This window comes from Ailuropoda melanoleuca, chromosome 2, assembly GCF_002007445.2.
Source record: "Ailuropoda melanoleuca isolate Jingjing chromosome 2, ASM200744v2, whole genome shotgun sequence".
Taxonomy (NCBI): Eukaryota; Metazoa; Chordata; class Mammalia; order Carnivora; family Ursidae; genus Ailuropoda; species Ailuropoda melanoleuca.
Genome location: NC_048219.1, coordinates 18,861,719 through 18,881,777, shown reverse-complemented (window position 1 = coordinate 18,881,777; position 20,059 = coordinate 18,861,719). Strand labels below are relative to the sequence as shown.

Sequence of the window (20,059 nt, the reverse complement as noted above, 5' to 3'; positions counted from 1 at the left end):
CATAATACCCTCCAGTTCCATCCACGGTGTTGCAAATGGCAAGATCTCATTCTTTTTGATGGCTGAGTAATATTCGCACCCGTGTGTGTGTGTGTGTGTGTGTGTGTGTGTGTGTGTGTGTGTGTGTATGTATGTATACATACCACATCTCCTTTATCCATTCATCTGTTGATGGACATCTGGGCTCTTTCCGTATTTTGGCTGTTGCGGACATTGCTGCTTAAACATTGGGGTGCACTTGCCCCTTCAAATCACTAGTATCCTTTGGATAAATACCTAGTAGTGCAACAGCTGGATCATAGGGTAGCTCTAATTTTAACTTTTTGAGGAACTTCCATTCTGTTTTCCAGTGTGGCTGCACCAGTTCGCATTCCCACCAACAGTGTAAGAGGGTTCCCCTTTCTTCGCGTCCTTGCCAATGCCTATTGTTTGCTAAGTTGTTAATTTTAGCCACTCTGATTGGTGTGAGGTGGTATGTCATTGTAGTTTTGATACAATAGTGTCTTAAAAAGAGTAGACATTTTGGATTTTGATGAAGCCTAATTTACTAATTTGTAATTTAGTGATTTGTAACTTTTGTGCCCTGTCCAGGAAATCAGCCAAGGTCATAATGATTTTCTCCTCTTGTTTTCCTCTGTAGATCTTGTAGTTTTATTTATTTTTGTTTTTATTTTTTTATTTAAAAAAATTTTTAAAGTAATCTCTGTGCCCTTTGTGGGACTTGAACTCAGGACCCCAAGATCAAGAGTTGCATGCTCTACCAACTGAACTAGCAGCGTGGAACAGATTTTATGGTTTCAGATTTCACATTTAGGTCTGTGTGACCTAAATGTAAAATGTAATTTCAGATTAATATTTGTGCACACACAGACTTCCCGCTGAATTGTTCTTTTATCTTTATGAAATGTTCTTCTTCTTAAAATATTCTTTGTTTTGAAGCTTACTTTTTTTCCCTCTAATATAGTCACCACAGCTTTAAGTAGCTTCATAGTATCTATCTTCTAGTATTTTGCGGTTAGTCTTATACATACTTTTATATTTAAAGTATGTCTCTTAATAAACACCATATAGCCATTGGCTCTTGTTTTTTCAGTTCAATCTAATATTCTCTGCCTTCTAATTGGGGAGCTTAGTCCATATGATCATTCATATGGTTACAACTTGTTTTTCTTTTTTTCCTTGTTGCTTCATTTCTGCATCCTTTGGGGCTTAATAGTTTAAAGTACTTTCTTTTATTTCCTCTATTGACTTCTTAGCTGTGTTCCTTTATTTTTTAGTAGTCATGGTATATGACTTAATATGCTTAATATATATTAACTTGTCAGGGTTTATTTAGAAATAACGTACCACCTTTCACTTCATATTTCACACTTCTTCCTCTTAACTGCTTAACCTCTTTTCACCCATTTCACAAATGTAATAATCTTACAACAGTACAGTTCTATTTATCTACCTATCCCTTTCTTCGTGTTGTTGTCATATATACTTCTATCACAAATCTCACCTTAGGATTGTTTGGTTTAGACAGTTGTATTTTAAGGAAATTATGTTGAAGAAAATGTTTTCCTAGTGATTTACCTTTTCCAGTGTTCTTTTCTATAAATCTAAGTTTCAAACTGATACCTTTCCCCTTTAGCCCCTAAAGAATGTTTCCTTTGGCATTTCTTATAATGCAGGTCTGCAGAAAACAAATTTTGTTGGCTCTTATTTATCTGAAAAGAGTTTTATTTCATCCTTTGAATACTTTTTCTGGATGTGGAATCTTGAGTTTGCAGGGTTTTCCCCCACCTTTCAAAACTTTGAAGATGTTCTTTTGTCCTTGGCCTCCATTATTTCTGGTGAAAAGTCAGAGGTCATTTATATGTTTACTCCTCTGTGCTTAGAGAGGAACTGTCTTATCTCTGGATCTGCTTTCAGCAGTTTCAGTTATCTTTCGTCAACAGCCGGTCCCAAAGCAGATGACCCTCCTTCTGACATACTGTCAGAAGGTCAGTAGTAGCCTCATGCTGTGTCGCGGTGCTTACGTCATTCACCTCACTTCCTTTCATCAGATAGGCCTTTTATGATCTCACAAGCGTTTTATCATCTCACGTCATCATAGAAAGAAGGGTGAGTACCATAAAGTAGTGTGAGAGAGACCACATTCATGTAACTTTTTATAGTATAATTGTTCAATTTTCTTATGAGTTTGTTGTTAATCTCTTATTATGCCTAATTTTTAAATTAAGCTTTATCGTAGGTATGTGTATATAGGAAAAAAGTACTATGTATAGGGTTTGGTACTCTCCAGTTTCGGGCATCCACTGTGGGTTCTTAGAATGTATGTCCTGTGGGTAAGGAGGACTACTGTAATGTGCCCTCTTACTCCCTCTCTCTCTCTTTTGTGGTTCCCAAGATTTTTCTCTTTATTTTTAGATTGAAGGAGTTTGTGCCGCAGTGTAATTTTCTTCGTATTCATTCTGCTTGGGATTTGCAAATATCCTAGGATCTACAAGAAGAGGTTTTCATCCAGATTTGGGATATTTTGGTCATTAGTTCTTTTAAAAAAATTAGGGTTCCATTTTCTCTTTTTTTAGCATCCAATTAAAATGTAGACTGTTTGACATTGTTTCACAGGTCATTGAGGCTTTAATTTCACTTTTTTTTTTCTTTTTATTCCTCATATTAGGTAATTTTTACTGATCTGTCTCCAGGATTTCTCATTCACTCTGTCCTATCTGTTGTTAAGCACGTTTGGTGAACTTTTTATTCCAGTTAATGGATTTTTTATTTGTAGAATTTCCATTGGTCTTTTTTGTGTATGTTAAGAGATAATTGGTGAAATGAGTTCAATCAGGTGCTCTGATGCTGGAACATTAGGACATATTTGTTGGTCCCAGCCGGTTCCTGAACATGAGATATGCCGAGGAGGCTCTGCTCCACTGTGGTTTTTTTATAATAAGAAGGTATGTAGTACTGTCCTGATCTGTATAGGGCTTAGGAAGCCCATGAACCTAATTCATTCTTTTTTTTTTTTTTTTTTCCATTTTTTTTTTTGAGAGAGAATGTGAGCACAAGAGAAAGAGAGCATGAATGGGGTTGGGGAGGGGCAGAGGGAGAGGGAGAAGCCGGCTCCCTGCTGAGCAGGGACACCCGCCTCCCCACGTGGGTCTCTGTCCTAGGACCTCAGGATCATGACCTGAGCCGAAGGCAAATGCTTAACTGACTGAGCCACCCAGGTGCCCTGAACCTAATTCATTCTTTCATCTGATTCCTTATATCATCATTAATGTTTTGAGATCTTGGGTTTTTATATTGAAAACAGTTATTAGAAGAAATGAGATTTTTAAGAAATAAATTTATTCATTTTAGTTGAGACAGGTTGGATTACTGTGTCATCTCTAACTGGTCTCCTTCTTCTAATCTCTGCTTGCCTTTGTTCTCTATCTTCTAGTGCTACCTTTAGGTATGATACACAAAACCACAAATCTGTCTCTCTCACCACATTTTCATTTCTTGCCCCCAGCTTCATGCCCTAAACTATATATTCAAGCTGTACTGCATTATTTTTCTTGCATTTATGATGCAGTTTTATATCTTCTTATTTTTGAAGATCTTCATTGTATTTAAAATAGTTTTATATCTTACTCATTCTTTGGTGGCCAGCTCAAATGTCAGCATTACTCTGGAAGTTGGTAACAGTCCTTTTTTGTCCCTCCTTCACCTTTTCTTTACTTTTTCCCTATTTTCACCTCTCTTCTTTTTATTACCATAGCTCTTTGAGCATACTACTGTTATAATTCTTGAATGATGTAGCCGTCTGTGTTTTGATCTCTTCTAATCTCTTGTGAGTTTTTTGTTGACCAGGATTGGGTCTTTGAGGGGCACCTGGCTGGCTCAGTTGGAGGAGTACGTGACTCTTGATTTCCAGGTCATGAGTTTGAGCCCCACATTGGGTGTGAAGATTACTTAAATAAATAAAACTTAGGAAAAAAAAAAAAAGATTGGGTCTTTGACATCTTTATACCCCTATAGCACCTAGCATAGTATCTGTACATAGTAGATGCTTAAATATTTATCATAAGAATGATGTTTGTCTTTTCCTAGTTAAGAAGTAGCCGTTGTATTCTTTTTTTTCCTCTCTTAAAGATTTACTTGTTTTTAGAGAGAGAGATATTGAGAGTGTGTGCGAGCAGGAGGAGGGGCAGAGGGAAAGAATCTCAAGCAGCAGGTGCCCCGCTGAGTGCGGAGCCTGGAAGCAGGGCTCAATCTCACCACCCTGAGATTATGACCTGAGCCAAAATCAAGAGTTGGACACTTGATTGAGCCAACCAGGTGCCCCACCATTCTTCTTAAGAAAACTTTTCCTTTTGGATTGGTTCCATTTTTTAAATTAAAGATTTTATTTATTTATTTGACAGAGAAAGCCAGCCAGTGAGAGAGGGAACACAGGCAGGGGGAGTGGGAGAGGAAGAAGCAGGCTCCCAGCGGAGGAGCCTGATGTGGGGCTCGATCCCAGAACTCTGGGATCACGCCCTAAGCCGAAGGCAGACGCTTAACGACTGAGCCACCCAGGCGCCCCTTAAGAAAACTTTTCTAATTATACATTAATTATACATTATCTCTTACCATTTTCAGTTAAGGCTGATTTTTAGGTGTTTGGGAATTGTCGCTTTGGGACACCTGGGTGACTCAGTCGGTTAAGTGTCTGCCTTTGGTTCAGGTCATCATCCTGGGGTCCTGGGATTGAGTCCCACACGAGGCTCCTTGCTCTATGGGGGACCTGCTTCTCCCCTTGCTTGTGCACCTACGTGCACGTGCGCACATGCTCACTCTCTCTCTGACAAATAAGTAAATAAAATCTTTTAGAAAAATTGTCACTTTACTCCTTTTTTACTCTTGATCAGTAAGGCAGGGTCAAGACAATTTATTTCACTTAACGTTAATTAACTTATACTTTGAGTTCGAGAGAATCTGGAGTTCTTATTCTTTAAGTGGGTGAACTGCTTGACTTTCTATGACATGAATGACTGTTTAGAACTTTTATCAAAGCCTGACATGGCCCAAAGGGAAGCCAGGAAACAGCTACAAATCGAGATTTGATTTCTTTGTCAGCAATACCATTGACTTTGTTTTGTGAAAAGTGAGTTTTGGCTGTGTTGGGCATACCACTGTATTAGATTAATGCTAATTGACTCCTGTTTTTTCTTAATTAAGAAAATATTTTTAAAATTCACATATCGTAAAATTTACCCTTTAAAAACATACGATTCAGTGGTTTTTAGTATATTTGCAAAGTTGTGGGACCAGTACCACTATCTAATTTTAGGACATTTTTATTTTATCACCTCAAAAGAAACCTTGTCCTCATTAGTAGTCATTTCCCCTTCACTCTCCATTTCTACGGATTTGCTTATCTTGGACATTTTATATAAATGGAGTCATATAATTTGTGGCCTTTTGTATCTGACTTCTTTCACTTAACATAAGATTTTCAGGGCCATCCATGTTGTAGCATGTAGCAGTGTTTCATCCCTTTTTTGTGACTGAACGGTACTCCATTTTTTGGAGTTTTATTTGTGTGGTTTTTTTTTTTTTTATCTGTTTTGTTTATCTGTTCATCAGTTGATGGACATTTGGGTTGGTTCCATTTTGGCTTTCATGAAAATTTCTGTTGTGATCATTTTTGTACAAGCTTTTGTATGAACATGATGTTTTTATTTTTGTAGAAGTGGAATTGCTGGGTCATATGTTTAATCTTTTGAGGAACTGCCGTATTTTTCCATAGGAGCTACACTATTTTACATTCTTAAAGTTACAAGGCTTCCAGTTTTTTTTCACACCCTTGCCAACACTTTTTATTTTGTCTTTTTGATTATAGCCATCCCAGTGGTTGTGAAGTGGTATCTTTCTGTTAAGAGTTTGATTTGCATTGCTCTAATGGGAAATGATGGTGATCATTTTTTCATGTGTGTATTGGCTATTTGTATATCTCTTTTGGAGAAATGTCTATTCAGATCCTTTGGCCGTTTTTTAATCAAGTTGTCTTTTTAGTAGTGAGCTTTGTATGTTCTTTATATATTTTAGATACAAGTCCCTATGTCATATGTTTTGTGGATTTCCTTCCATTGCGCAGGCTGTGGTTTCACTTTCTTAAGTGTCTATTGATAAAACATAGGTTTTAGATTTTGATACATTTATCAATTTTTCTTTGGTTGCTTGTGCTTTTGGTGTCATATCTAAGAAGTCATTGAAGTCATCCAAGGTCATGAAGATTTACACTTCTTTTCTAAGAGTTATATAGTTTTAGCCCCTATATTTAGTTCTCTGATCCATGTTGGATTAATTTTTATGTATGGGATTAAGAGACCAAATTTCATACTTTTCTATGTGGATATCCAGTTTTGCCAGGACCATTTGTTGAAAAGACTGTTCTTTCCCCATTGTTTTATCTCAGTCTGTTAAAAACCATTTGACCATAAAATATACTTATTTCATTACAAGACTCTTAATTCAAATTACCATAATTTCATAGTAAGTTTTAAAATTAGGAGATGTGAATCTTCCAACTTTGTTCTTTTTCAAGATTGTTTTGACTGTTCTAGGTCAAATACATATTTATTTTTTAGGATCAGCTTGTCAGTTTCTACAAATAAACTGACTGCAATTTTGATAGGGATTGCATTGAATTAGAGATCACTTTGGGGCATATTGCCATCTTAACAATATTAAATCTTCCAGTCCGTGGGCACAGGATGTCTTTACCCTTTATTTCTTTTAACTTCAGGAGTAAAATGCTGGGTATGTATAAAAGCAAGTAGGGCTGCAGTATCTAAGTCCCATGTAGCTCTGGATGTTCTGAATGTTTTCATTATTTTAATAATTTCATTGTATCTTCAAATAAGACATTTATTGGAGTTAAGTTTGGCAGTCATTTTTTTTTTTTTTAAAGATTTTGTTTTATTTATTTGACAGAGACAGCCAGCGAGAGAGGGAACAAAAGCAGGGGGAGTGGGAGAGGAAGAAGCAGGCTCATAGCGGAGGAGCCTGAAGTGGGGCTCGATCCCACAACGCCGGGATCACGCCCTGAGCCGAAGGCAGATGCTTAACGACTGCGCCATCCAGGCGCCCCTTGGCAGTCATTTGTTATATATATATATATATAATAATAGATGTATTATAGATATATTATAACTTTATGCTAATTATTAAGTTTCGCTCTGGAGATACAAGGATGAGTCAGAGATCACTACCATTAGATCACTACCATTAAAACTTCTGGTCTAGGGAGGAAATCACTTATAAACAGAGAATTTCATAAAGTGTATTAGGTTCAGAGAGAAAGATTTTTTGAAAGTTGTTGGCCAGTCTTCACTGTGTAAAGCTTTCACTACATAAAGTGATTATAAATCGTGTATTAGCACTTTTTTCAGTGTTCCCTAGTTTGTGAGAGCTTATGGAGAAGTTAAAAAATAAGTACTTTAAAGGCTCTTAAGACTTTGAATTTTGGATGGGTTAGTATCAGTAATACATTTTTAATGAATTTTCAGCGTTTGTGAATAATTACAAGAAAACCTAGAATCAGCATGCCACATAAATATTGAAGGACATAAATAGCATTCAAGTGAAGCGAAAGGAAAAATTTTTAAAAATTCTCTTCAGCTATCCGGATTCATCTCTTACCAAGTTTTTTTTTTTTTTTTTTTAACCTAGTCAAATGAACAATTCATTTACTCTCATAGATCTGTGTCTTCAACACCAGAATTCTCTGTGCGGTTTATGCCATGGCTTCATTTGGGCGTTTTTTTGAAGCCTGGAAACCCCCTCTCAGAATATTTTTAAATACCTATGCTAGAATGTACAGGATTAAAAAGATAAGCAGTTATATTAAAATAGTTATAAAAAATATAACAAATGTATGATACAAGAACATTTATGATACAGTAATCTACATGCTTCCTTAGTAACATTAAGTAACGAATGTGGTAGTGTATTAAATAACAAAAGTAGAAATGAGTAATGAGTAGTAATGCTGACATTTTGAGACAAAAACTATTAATGTGATAGTAATCAGACTGATTTTTAGATATTCCTAATATCGTTGTTTGTTCCTTAACATTCATAATAGAAAGAAATGCTGAATTTCGGCATTTTCACCTTACCCAGTTTCATGAAGTCCCTGAGTCCTGTGCACATACCCTCTGGGAGTTCATGAATGCCAGGTTAAAAATGCTAATTGAGCTAGTTCCTCTGCCTAAAATTGTTTTTCCCCCATTTTTCCTTCTACCACATCTGAGCTTGATTATCCTGAGTTTCAGCTCGGTTGTCGCACTTGCTGATTATTTACTTTCCTTTTGTGTGCTAGTCATTATTCTAGGTATTTGGAATACATAAGGAAACAAAACACAAGAATCCATGCCCATGAGGAACTTACAGCTTTATGGGAGAATAACAATAAACCAATACATAAATTATATAGAATTATATAGAATGTTAGATAATTAAAAATGTTGTAGTAAAATACAGAGTAAGATAAAGTGGGTTTAGTGTGGATTGCCATTTTCAAAAGAGTAATAAGCAAGGTAAACCCATTGGGAAAGTGACTTTTGAGCAAGGACATGAAAGTTGTGAGAGTTAACTATACAGGTATCTTTTCTGTCCCCTTCACCACAGTTGAGGACTGAGACTTCCTTTTTATTTGTATTCCTAGTGTTAACATTGTGTCTAACATGATCAGCCCTTCATGAACTGCCATTAAGAGAAAGGTTGTTTACCTTTCTGGTATCTGCCCATAGTTTGAGAAGTTTAGCCAGCTTGGGTGATTCAACATGTGTCATTTTCCCAGTGATGGGTTAGATAAATATTCAGGTTATGTCCAGGTAATAGCTTGTTCTTACATTTACTTTCTGATATTAAGCTCCTCTAAATAGATTTTGGCTGTTATTGTTCATCTTTTGTCTTTTCTTGTGCAAAGTAGGAATAAAACAAGTGTTAAGTGAAAAAATAAGGGGCACCTGGGTAGCTCAGTTGGTTAAGCATTGAGCCTTGATTTCAGCTCAGGTCCTGATCTTGGGGTCCTGAGATTGAGACCAATGTCACGGTCCACGCTCACTGGGCTTCTGCTTTTCCTTCTCCCTCCCCCTGCTTATGTGTTCACTTTTTCTTACTCTAAAATAAGTAAAGTAAAAAAAAAAAATTTTTTTTTTTAGAATTTAACTTTTGTAGGCACAACACTCTTTGGCAATCACATAAAAGTTGTAATAGAAAAGCCTTTAAAATTTAAGATTTGCCAAAATATTTTTGTGCTTCTCTCTTAAGTAGAAATTTTAGGAGATGAAGAGTATTAGAAAATTAATGCAAAGCAATATGTGATCAAATACTGGAGGAGGAAATACTTCACATATATTTTATTTAATCCTTGGTATATCATCAGGGTCCATTGGATCCAAGTCAGTTTCCGAGTATCTACTTTGAGCAGTTGTAATTTGTAAAGATGATTATTTTATTACTTTTATTCTTTGACATCTTCTAAAGAACAAATAGGAAATTTGTGTATTTTTAAAAAAAAATAACATTTATCCTATCTTACAGTTACCTTGTGATTCTTTTATAAATCTATCATGCATTATGGGATTTTATTTATCTTATTTTTCTTAAATCTTGAAATGATTACATCACCTTATTTCATCATTGCCCATCAGTTTTCTCCATAACGCCCAAACATTAAAATCACAAGAATACATTGGGGCGCCTGGGTAGCGCAGTCGTTAAGCGTCTGCCTTCGGCACAGGGCGTGATCCCGGCGTTCCGGGATTGAGCCCCACATCGGGCTCCTCTACTGGGAGCCTGCTTCTTCCTCTCCCACTCCCCTGCTGTGTTCCCTCTCTCGCTGGCTGTCTCTCACATAAATAAATAAAAAAATCTTAAAAAAAAAATCACAAGAATACAAAAGAATGATTGAATGATCTAGAAGGATGATGTAGTAATGAAATCATCATGGTTATGCTTCAGTTTTCTTACTACGTTGCCCAAACACTTTTAAGAATGTATAATAAAAGTCCAAAGAAGCCATTTTAAATCTTTTTTTTTCTTTTAACTTTTATTGAATAAAGTTGAGAGTTTAGGGTTTTTTTCCTGTCCGTAAGGACAAAGATGAAAATCGACAAAGAAAAATGGTTTACTTTTATCTGTAGAATCAGAAAATGAATACAAAGACAGCAACACTTTAGACTCTAATTGTCATGTTGATAATCATCATCTAATGATGATATCTTAGGTTAATCTAACCAAATCCAAGAAACTGAATTACTGATATATTTCTGAGGACAAAAAGATAATGTAATAGTCTCATCCCTTTAGTCATTCAAGAAGAAAGTCTTCATCATGTAGTATGTTGTGACTAGAATCAAATCATCCTGTTTTTTCTGGAAAGTCTTGTGACAGTATTTTTCATCTTTCATAATACTTTTGTACCAAAATTCACTTGATATTATAAGAGGATAAATCCTGAAGTCTGATGTATATACAAAAGTTCTTGTGAGGAAATAGATGATACAGAAATGAAAAAGTTAATCAGAGTCCTCATTCTGTTTGGTGTTTATAAACCAAATATGAGAATGTGTTTTACAATTTTGAGGGACAGATGGCTATCCTTCACCAAAATTCTGAGCCACTAAAAATTTTAAAAGTACTGGATTTTGAAAATATAAGTGCAAGAAGAACGAGAAGTAATAATATTGCTAAATCTATTAAATGTATATTTAAAATATGGAGTCATTATTGCCTTTTGGTAGTAAAATATAAGTTAAAGAACCAGAGTAATAAAAAATAGAACATTTTAGAGATTGGAAATTTGGAATCAGTATTTCTAAGATGTTTGTTTTAGTTTTATGCATGACAGTTGAGCAATTACCTTATTCAGAAGATGTTGACCATTTTGGTGTATATATTTTCAAAACCAGGGAAACTTGAATACAGTAAATATAGTATGTATTGTATATGTTTTAGAAAATCTGGGTTTACTACCTTAAATTCCTATTACAATAGCTCATAAATTTGTTTCCCACTGTCCTTTTTATTATTTATCCTGTAAGTTATTTGTAAAATGACTTAACATCTCTGTCCCGTGGACACTTCTTACTTATAGTTAAATAGTAATAACTAGATTTCCTAGTATATACTTAGTGCTAATTGTCACCGTAACTCTATGAAATACATATGATGAAAGTAGATCAAAGGTTTGGTAACTTGTTCAAGATTCTTGAACCATATCTGGGGTTTGAATCCAGGTGTGTGGATTGATAGATGTTCTCTTTAGGATACCACCTGACCTTCTAAACATAATAGTACTTACGTTGTAATTCAGCATGGTGCATTACTCAGGGAAAAATTCATGGAGAACTTGCCTAAAAAGGTAGGAAATGAGAGAGACTTGTGTCAGTATGGCTCAGGAAAGAGTTGGAGTTATCTCACCTCCTGAATCAGGTGAATAAGTGGCCCAGAGAATAGATTTAATAGACATAAATTTCAAAACAGCCCCTATAAATATGTTGAAAGAATCAAAATAGTTTGTATTCAATAATGAATGAATGTGCAGAGAGGGAATTTTCAGTACTGAGATGGAAACTATGAAAAGAACCAAATGAAAATGTAGAGCTGAAAAGAGCTATAACTAAATGGATAATTCATTGAATGGCCTTAACAGCGTATTATATAGATAGCAGAAGAAAAGACCTATGCCTCAGGAGTATCTTAAGAATTATAAATGTGTGTGCCCCAAAAAACAGAGCTTCTTGGGGCACCTGGCTGGCACAGTCAGTGGAACATGGGACTCTTGATCTGGAGGTTGTGAGTTCAAGCTCTGCACTGGATGGAGATTACTTAAAGATAAAATCTTAAAAAAAAAATCCAAAGCAAACCCCCAAAAAACTAGAACTTCCCCCCCAAATAAAAAGCAGGAAAGAAAGAAAAGAAATAAAAACTGTCAGAACTAAAAAGAGAAATAGATCCACAATTATAGGAAGAGATTTTAACACATTTCTCTCAGCAAACAATAGAACAAGTAGTAGAACTTATTTAGACAAATAAGTATTTTAAGGATCTGAATACTGTATTCATCAAAAGCAGAATATACATTCTTTTCAAAGGCACAGTAAATACTCAGCAGGATAGACCACATACTGGGCCAGAAAACAAGTTTTAGTGGATTACTAGAAGATGAAATTTTACAGAGTATGTCTTCTGACTAATAGAATTAAATTAGAAATCAGTAACAAAAATATATTTTAAAAAACCCAAATGTCTAGGGGCGCCTGGGTGGCTCAGTTGGTTAAGCATCTGCCTTCGGCTCAGGTCATGATCCCAGGGTCTTGGGATCGAGCCCCACATCGGGCTCCTTGCTCAGCGGCAAGCCTGCTTCTCCCTCTCCCATCCCCCACTTGTGTTCCCTCTCTCGCTATGTCTCTCTCTGTCATATAAATAAAATCTTTAAAAAAATTAAAAAATAAAAACCCCCAAATGTCTAGAAATGAAATGATATATTTCTAAAGTACCTCTGGGGTCAAAGACAAAGTCATAGGGATATTAGAAAGTATTTTGAACTGAGTGGTAATGAGAGTGGAATATATAAAAATCTGTGACATGCAGCCAGTGTAGTGTTTAGGAAGAAGCTTACAGCTTTAAATTAGAAAAATCAGAAGGGTCTGAAATCAGTTATGTAAGCACTTACCTTGAAAAGTTAGGAAAATAAGAGCAAATTCAATTCAAAGTAAGTAGAAGGAAACAACAAAGGTAAGATTAGAAATCAGTGAAATAGAAAATGAACAAACAAAAGCAATGAAACCAGAAGCTGAAATATTTAAGGAAAAAGCAATGCCAATCTTCCAGAAAGTTTAGAAAAAATAGTGGATGAAGAAGCAGTTTACAGCTCATTTCATGAGTTCATCACAGCATCACTGTGATAACCAAAGTCAGGCAAAGAAATAATAAGAAAACTACAGACCAGTATCCTTTGTGAACATAGACTCAAAGATCTTTAACAAAATATTAGCAAATTAAATTCTTTGATATATAAAAAGGAGAATATGTTGTGATCAAGTGGGATTTGTCTGAGTAGTGCAGTGCAGGTTAAAATTAGAAAACCGATTGATAAATATAACTCACTATGTAGTAAAAGAAAACAGAAAAATCCTATCTTAAGTGTAGAAAAAAATTGAAACTCATTCAGCAAGCTAGGAATAAAAAGCAATTTACTTAATTTGATTAACAAGGCATCTATCAAAAATAATTTACATCATATTTAATGTTGAGAAACTGAATGCTTTCCCTCTGAGATTGAGAACAAACAAGGAATTTTGCATTTGCTGTTACGCAACATTCTGTGAGACATCCAAGCCAGTGGAGTGAGGCAAGAAGAAGAAAAGACATCCAGGTTGAAAAATACTAGGTTAAACTGTCTTTATTTGCAAACAACATTATTGCATATGTAGAAAATCCTAAAGAAGCTATGGAAAAGGCCCTATAACTAATAAGTAATAAGTAAGTTTTGTGAAGTCACAAGATATAACGTCAGTACAATTTTTTTTTTAATTACCAAGGAGGAACTGCAGGTTAGCAAAAGCAGTTCCATTTGCAGTAGCATGCAAAACAGTGAAATACTTTAGGGATACATTTTAACAAAATAAATGCAGACCTCTTCACTGAAAACTGTAAAACATTACCAAGAGGAATAAAAGAACACCTAAGTAAATGGAGAGCTATAGCATGTTCCTGGGTTTGTGGAATAGAGGACTTGTTAGATGTCCGTCTTCTCCAAATTGATTTATAGAATTAGTGCAATCCCAATAAAAATCCTATCAGCCCTTTTTTTTTTTTTTTAAGGAAACTGGCAAGCTGGTTCTCATAGTTAAGTGGAAATGCAAAAGACCTAGAATAGGCAAAACGATTTTGAAAAAACTGAAGATGTGGGACTCGTAGGGCCTGATTTCAAAGCTTTCTGTATAGCTAGAATAATCAAGACATGGTGGTGTTGGTATAAGGATAGACATTTGATCAGTGGAACAGAATAGAGTTCAGAAATAGACCTGTGTATATATTCAGCTGATTTTTGGTAGAGGTGCCAATGTAATTCAGTGGGAAAAGGATGTAGTCTTCCTAAGGAGTGGTGCTGTATATGTAGGTGGAAGGAAAATTTATATTGATCCTTACCTTATGCTTATACAGAGAGTTAACCCTAAGTGAATCAGAGACCTTAATATAAAGATTAAGACTATTTTATAAAACATCTAGAAGAAAGCATGGGTGAAAATAGGGCCACCTGGGTGGCTTAGTTGGTTGGGTGTCTGCCTGTGGCTCAGGTCATGATCCCAGAGTCCTGGGATAGAGCCCGACATCAGGCTCCCTGCTCAGCTGGGAAACCTGCTTCTGCCCCTCCCCCCTTTTTACGTGGGCTGGCACTCTCTCTGTCTCTCTCTCTCTCTGTCTTAAATGAATAAATAAAGTCTTTAAAAAGATACATAATCCAATGAAGTTGATTTTAAAAATAAAACCGTACAACAAAAAACTTCTGTTCCTGCTTGTTGCACATGAGCCTAGAGTAGTAGGCCTTACTCTGGGAAGAAATTGGATAGAATGTGTGTTTGTTGATAGGCTGTATTTAGACAGTTCAGTTTCTGTGAGAAATATTAGTTTAACAAGGAAGAGCAAAGGTAACTGCTTTTTAAAGGTAGCTGAATGGGACCTTTTGTGGTAAGATACAGAATATAAAATTGACCATTTTAACCATTTTTTAAGTGTATAGTACAGTGGCATTAAATACATTAATATTTTTGTATAACCATCACCACCATCGATCTCCAAAACTTTTTCATCTTCCCAAACTAAAACTCTACACCATTAAGTAGTAATTCCTTATCTTCTCATCCCCCAGCCCATGGTAGCCACCATTCTACTTTCTGTGTCTATGGTTTTGACTACTACTATAGGTACCTGATGTGAGTGGGATTATACAATATTTGTCTTTCTGAGATTGGCTTTTTTCACTTAGCGTGATGTCTTTATGGTTCACTCATGTTACAGCATACATATGTCAGGATTTCTTTTCCTTACTTTTTTTTTTAAAGATTTTATTTTAGAGAGAGAGTGAGTGAGCGCATGCATGCATATAAATTGGAGAAGGGCCAGAGGGAGAGACTCTTCAAGCAGACTCCCCACTGAGTGCAGAGCTCCACACAGGGCTTAATCTCATGACCCCTGAAATTATGACCTGAGCTGAAACCAAGAGTCGGACGCTTAACTGACTGAGAGACACCCGGGCACCCCAGAACTTCCTTCTTAATATTCCGCTGAATATATGTACCACATTTTATTTATCCATCTATTGATGGACATTTGGATTGCTTTACTACTGTGAACATAAGTATACAGATACTGTTCAAATCCTTGCTTTTGATTCTTTTGGGTATGTACCTAGAAGTGGAATTGATGGATTGTATGGCAATTTTACGTTTAATTTTTTGGATGAACTGCCACTCATTTTTCCATCATGGCTCACTATTTTACATTCCAGTAGTGATGTACAGGGCTCCAGTTTGTCCACATCCTTGCCCACACTTGTTATTTTCAGTTTTTTTTTTTTTTTGATAATAGACCACCTAATGGGTGTGAAGTGGTATCCTGTGGTTTGTTGATTTGTGAAGGGAAATTTTGAGGTTATTTAATACAGACCTGTGATTACACGTATGAAATTCAGACAGTAGGTTAGTGAGAGCTACTTAAGGTGGGAGATTTTACAATTTCTTTTGTGAGTCATTTCAGCTGTTTTTGCATTTGGCCACTTAGGGTTTTATGAGTACATCCTGAATAGTTAGGCTTATGAACAATTTTTTCCTTTGTTGCTGTATTTGTGACAGGCCACAGCCAATCATATTTTGTGTGGAAGAATAGATACTTATAGTTTTATTAAAATGTTTAATAATAAATCAGTCTGATGTATGGACAGTAAGCGGTTTCCCCAGATTAATACACAAACATACACCCATGAAAACAACACTGAACACTGGAATTTGTCATTTCCATGAATAATGGATTTTAAACTATTGTCCGATGAGTGTTGGTATTTTTCTTCCTGCTCTATTTTTCAAATTGTATAACAACTTAGTATAAAACTTTTTTCCTCCTTTGTTTATTTTGAAACTTGCTAGCTGAACCTACTCATAAAATTGTTGTTTTTATTTTTAGTACTTAATTTCTGTAGCATGTACATTTTACGTGGCTCTTGGCAAGTTTACATCAGGTCTGGCAGACTAATTAGCTGAAACTGCAGAGACTGCTTTGAAAAGATATCATGGAAGAATCCTCCAGTAATGGCTGGGTGATGAAATGAGTGCTAAGTTCAGGTACCTGCATAGACTAGGATCTGGAAAGGCCTGGTATCATACCCTGTACTCTTAACATTGTTGGCACAATTTGTTCACATGCCCATTTCATAACAAGTGTTTATTGAGTACTTGCTATGTGTCTGACATTGTGCCTGGCACAGTGGATATATAAATGAGTTTCTGTTGTTAAGGAACTCAGCCCAGAAAGGATAAAGACCTATAAATAAGTTTATAAATGTTAAGTGCAGTCAGTGGTCTAAATGTATAAAATGTTTGGAGATTTACAGAGGGATAGAGTGACAAATTCTTAAGGACAGTGGGAGGATCAGAGGAAGGTTTCCTTTAGATAAGATCTGAGCTAAATTTTGAAAGTGGAATGTGAGGTTGTCAGTGGTTGGGTGGATATTATAAGCATTGAGATCAGCATGTAGGGTAGGCATAGGTGTGTGAAAAGACATGGTATGCTTAAAGAGCTCTAGGCAGATAATTCATGTTGGACACAGGTTTGAGGATTGATAGATGAGTGCTGTATTTCCTCTCATTGTCAAATACTGCCTGAAAAGGAACCTGAGAAGCTGAAATGCATATCTCCCTCCCTTCTTTCCTTTTCTTATTTTCTCCTTCATTCCTTGCTCACCTCCCTCAAGAGAGTGTGTGTGTGTGTGTGTGTGTGTGTTTGTGTGTAAAGAAGTTGAGGGGAAGGGAAGCAAGACCTTGATTCTGGTCCTGGTTCTCATACCCTTGGTCGAACAAATCACTTCTCTTTTTGAGCTTTGGTTTCTTCATCTGTATAATAATGTACAAATGGTATGATCTACACTTTTCAAATATTTGTTAAAGGAGTCACAGTTTTTGAGTGCCTGGAACACAGTAGGTACTAAATATGTATTTTCAAAAGAGTAGTCTGAGAACTTGTATCTAAGAAAGGTTAGTTAAAAAAGTTGTGACAGAATAAGCAGTAAAAGATTACAGACCATTGCTTCCCAGGATGCATTTATTATGTAGAATGTATTCAAACAGCTTGTCTTTATTAATTGTTTCACTTACCATTTAGATTTGTGAGGTCCCAGAGTATAGAAACTATAGTATCTTTTTACGTAAAACTCTATTAGACTTGAATGTCATATGCTGTTGTAGTTATCATATATGTCTAAGAATCAGTATATATTTTAAAAGCATGTTTAGTTGATCACTGCACTTTGTGGCAGAAGTTCTTGGACCTCACTACTGCAGATTGTGATTTTTTTCTTTTTTAATAATCTTGTTGTAAATGGACTTTTTTTCTCGTATAAACTTTACTTTTCTCAGTGCAAAGCTAGCGTATCTTCTCATGCTATTTTTCCACTGTTGTATCTGCAGAATGTTTGCTTTTGGAGCGGAGGATTATAAAAATCCATTCTTGATGATATAGAGTTTCTGTAATATACTGTTAATATATTTCTTTCTTTACCTTTAGGGGTCCTACTGGGCAATAGACACCAATCCGAAGGAAGATGCGCTGCCTACTCGGCCAAAGAAGAGAGCACGATCTGTAGAACGGGTAAGAGCTCTTTAACACAAATTTAGTATGAGAGAGTTTATGTCAGCAATATAGATTTTTAAAGTTCATTTCTCATATAAGTACAATCTTAATGAAGGTGGTATTTTATTTGTACAGCGTTTCTGTTTTTTCAAAGCACTTTCAGACTCATTTTATTTGGTCTTAGTAACCCCTTGAGTGAGCAGCTTAGGAGTTAAGTATAAAGTTTGTTTTGTAATTAGGGCACAGCTACTATCTAACTGAGACTTGAATCTAGGTCTCTTGAATTTTAATTTGGTATTCTTTCCTCTGTCTACAACATTGAGGACTGGTTGTATATAACAGAGCTATTCGCTTTCACTGCGGATAATCAGTCTGATTACATTGAATTTTCCTGACTGTCTTCACAATGCTTTTTCCTGCTTTCAACCGTGTAGTAATGATTTTGTATACCAAATCCTGTGTGTATGTGTTGTTTGTAAGATCATTCTTGTGAATTTATAGTTCATATCAATTTATAAGAATGAAAGAGAAAAGGAATTTAGTTGATATCCTGTTATTTGTTGGAATCTACTTTTAGTCAACACTTTGGCTGTCATCAGACATTAACTTTATCTTTCATCTTTGCCCATTCTGTATTTTTATCATCTCAGCTAAAACACACGTATGCACATCATTCTACTCTACTCTTCTTCAAGACTCATTGCAAACGTTAACTACGTTGTGAAACTTCTCCTCACTTCTTTGTATAGAGGTCTTACAAAGTTCTTTTGTAGAATTTCTCACACTTTGTAGAAATTATTTGTCTCTATATTTGTCTCCTTCGCTGGACTGTGATCCCTTAAGAGCTGAGAAAATATATTTATATCTCCAGTGTTAGTATTTTTCACAGCTTATAATAAGTATCAGTAAATGTTTGCAGAATAAATCAGGGTAAAGGGAATAAGATAAAAGAAACTGGGTAATCATTTGGTCAAATAAATTTGTTTTATGCCCGTTCCTGGTAGAGAGATAAAACTTCCCGATCGCAAAGATAAGGACCTTAAGCTGGGTTTAATTTGGGGTCAGGTAAGCTCATGAAGTATAGCAGAAATGGGATTTAGTGAAGCAGATTTATTGAGCCAGCAGAGGGAATTCAGTATTCCAGTTACCAGGCTATATAGAATTGGAGGTGAACTCATAGGCCAGAACACTTTTTGGTTTTATACATACCGAAGTTTAAGAAATTAAAGCTTAGGGGTGCCTGGGTAGCTCACTCGGTTAAGCATCTGCCTTTAACTCAGGTCATGATCCCAGGGTCCTAGGATCGAGCCCCACATTGGGCTCTCTGCACAGCAGGGAGCCTGCTCCCTCTCCCTTTGCCCCTCGCCCTGCTTGTGCGTGCAGTCTCTCTTGTCAAATAAATAAAATCTTAAAAAAGAAATTAAAGTTTAGTATTGGTGGGATGGTCTTTTGTTAAGTTTTAAGACAAAGATGTTGATGAGCTATATATGTAATGGTTTGAGAGAAAATGAACCTCAGTTCCTGCCCTCTACTTTTGACTTTTTTTTTTTTTAAGATTTTATTTATTTATTTGACAGAGATAGAGACAGCCAGCGAGAGAGGGAACACAAGCAGGGGGAGTGGGAGAGGAAGAAGCAGGCTCATAGCGGAGGAGCCTGATGTGGGGCTCGATCCCGTAATGCCGGGATCACGCCCAGAGCCGAAGGCAGACGCTTAAACCGCTGTGCCACCCAGGCGCCCCCCAACTTTTGTCTTTTAAAAGAGACTTAGCACTTGGACTTTAATTGTGTGAGGATATGGAGTACAAAACATTTAGCATCTATTGCCAGAATTTGAAGGAAGGGGAGAGCTAGCCACATTGCTAACCAGAGCATCAGCAAGGATGTATATTTTGGAAGGCTGAGGAGTCGTGGTCTTCCTTCCCATTTTGTTCTCTTCTGAAGTTCCTGGAACTTGAATTATTTTTGGAAATTTGAATTGGTAGTTGGGTTGATAACTGTGCATTCCTTTTGGATATCAGCACTGAATTTTATTGTTACCTTGTTTCATAGTTCTTAGAGCAATCACTCTTTATTTTTGAGAGTCCTCTTTTTTTTCCTGAAGACCATATTGTCCATTTTACCGTGGAAGTTTATAGAAATAAAGGAATTCAGATTACAGAAGTATGTTTTGCATACAAGGC

The 20,059-nt window shown here is 35.9% G+C and overlaps 1 protein-coding gene across 3 annotated transcripts in view; it reads left to right on the top strand.

The window, feature by feature from the left end:
* FOXJ3 (forkhead box J3) overlaps positions 1–20,059 on the top strand; it is a 122,774-nt gene that overhangs the window by 43,955 nt on the left and 58,760 nt on the right. For all 3 annotated transcript variants that reach the window (XM_034650376.1, XM_011234972.2, XM_011234971.2), the window contains exon 4: positions 17,812–17,895. In XM_034650376.1, the coding sequence (XP_034506267.1) occupies positions 17,812–17,895 (84 nt within the window). The remainder of the gene's footprint in view (positions 1–17,811; positions 17,896–20,059) is intronic.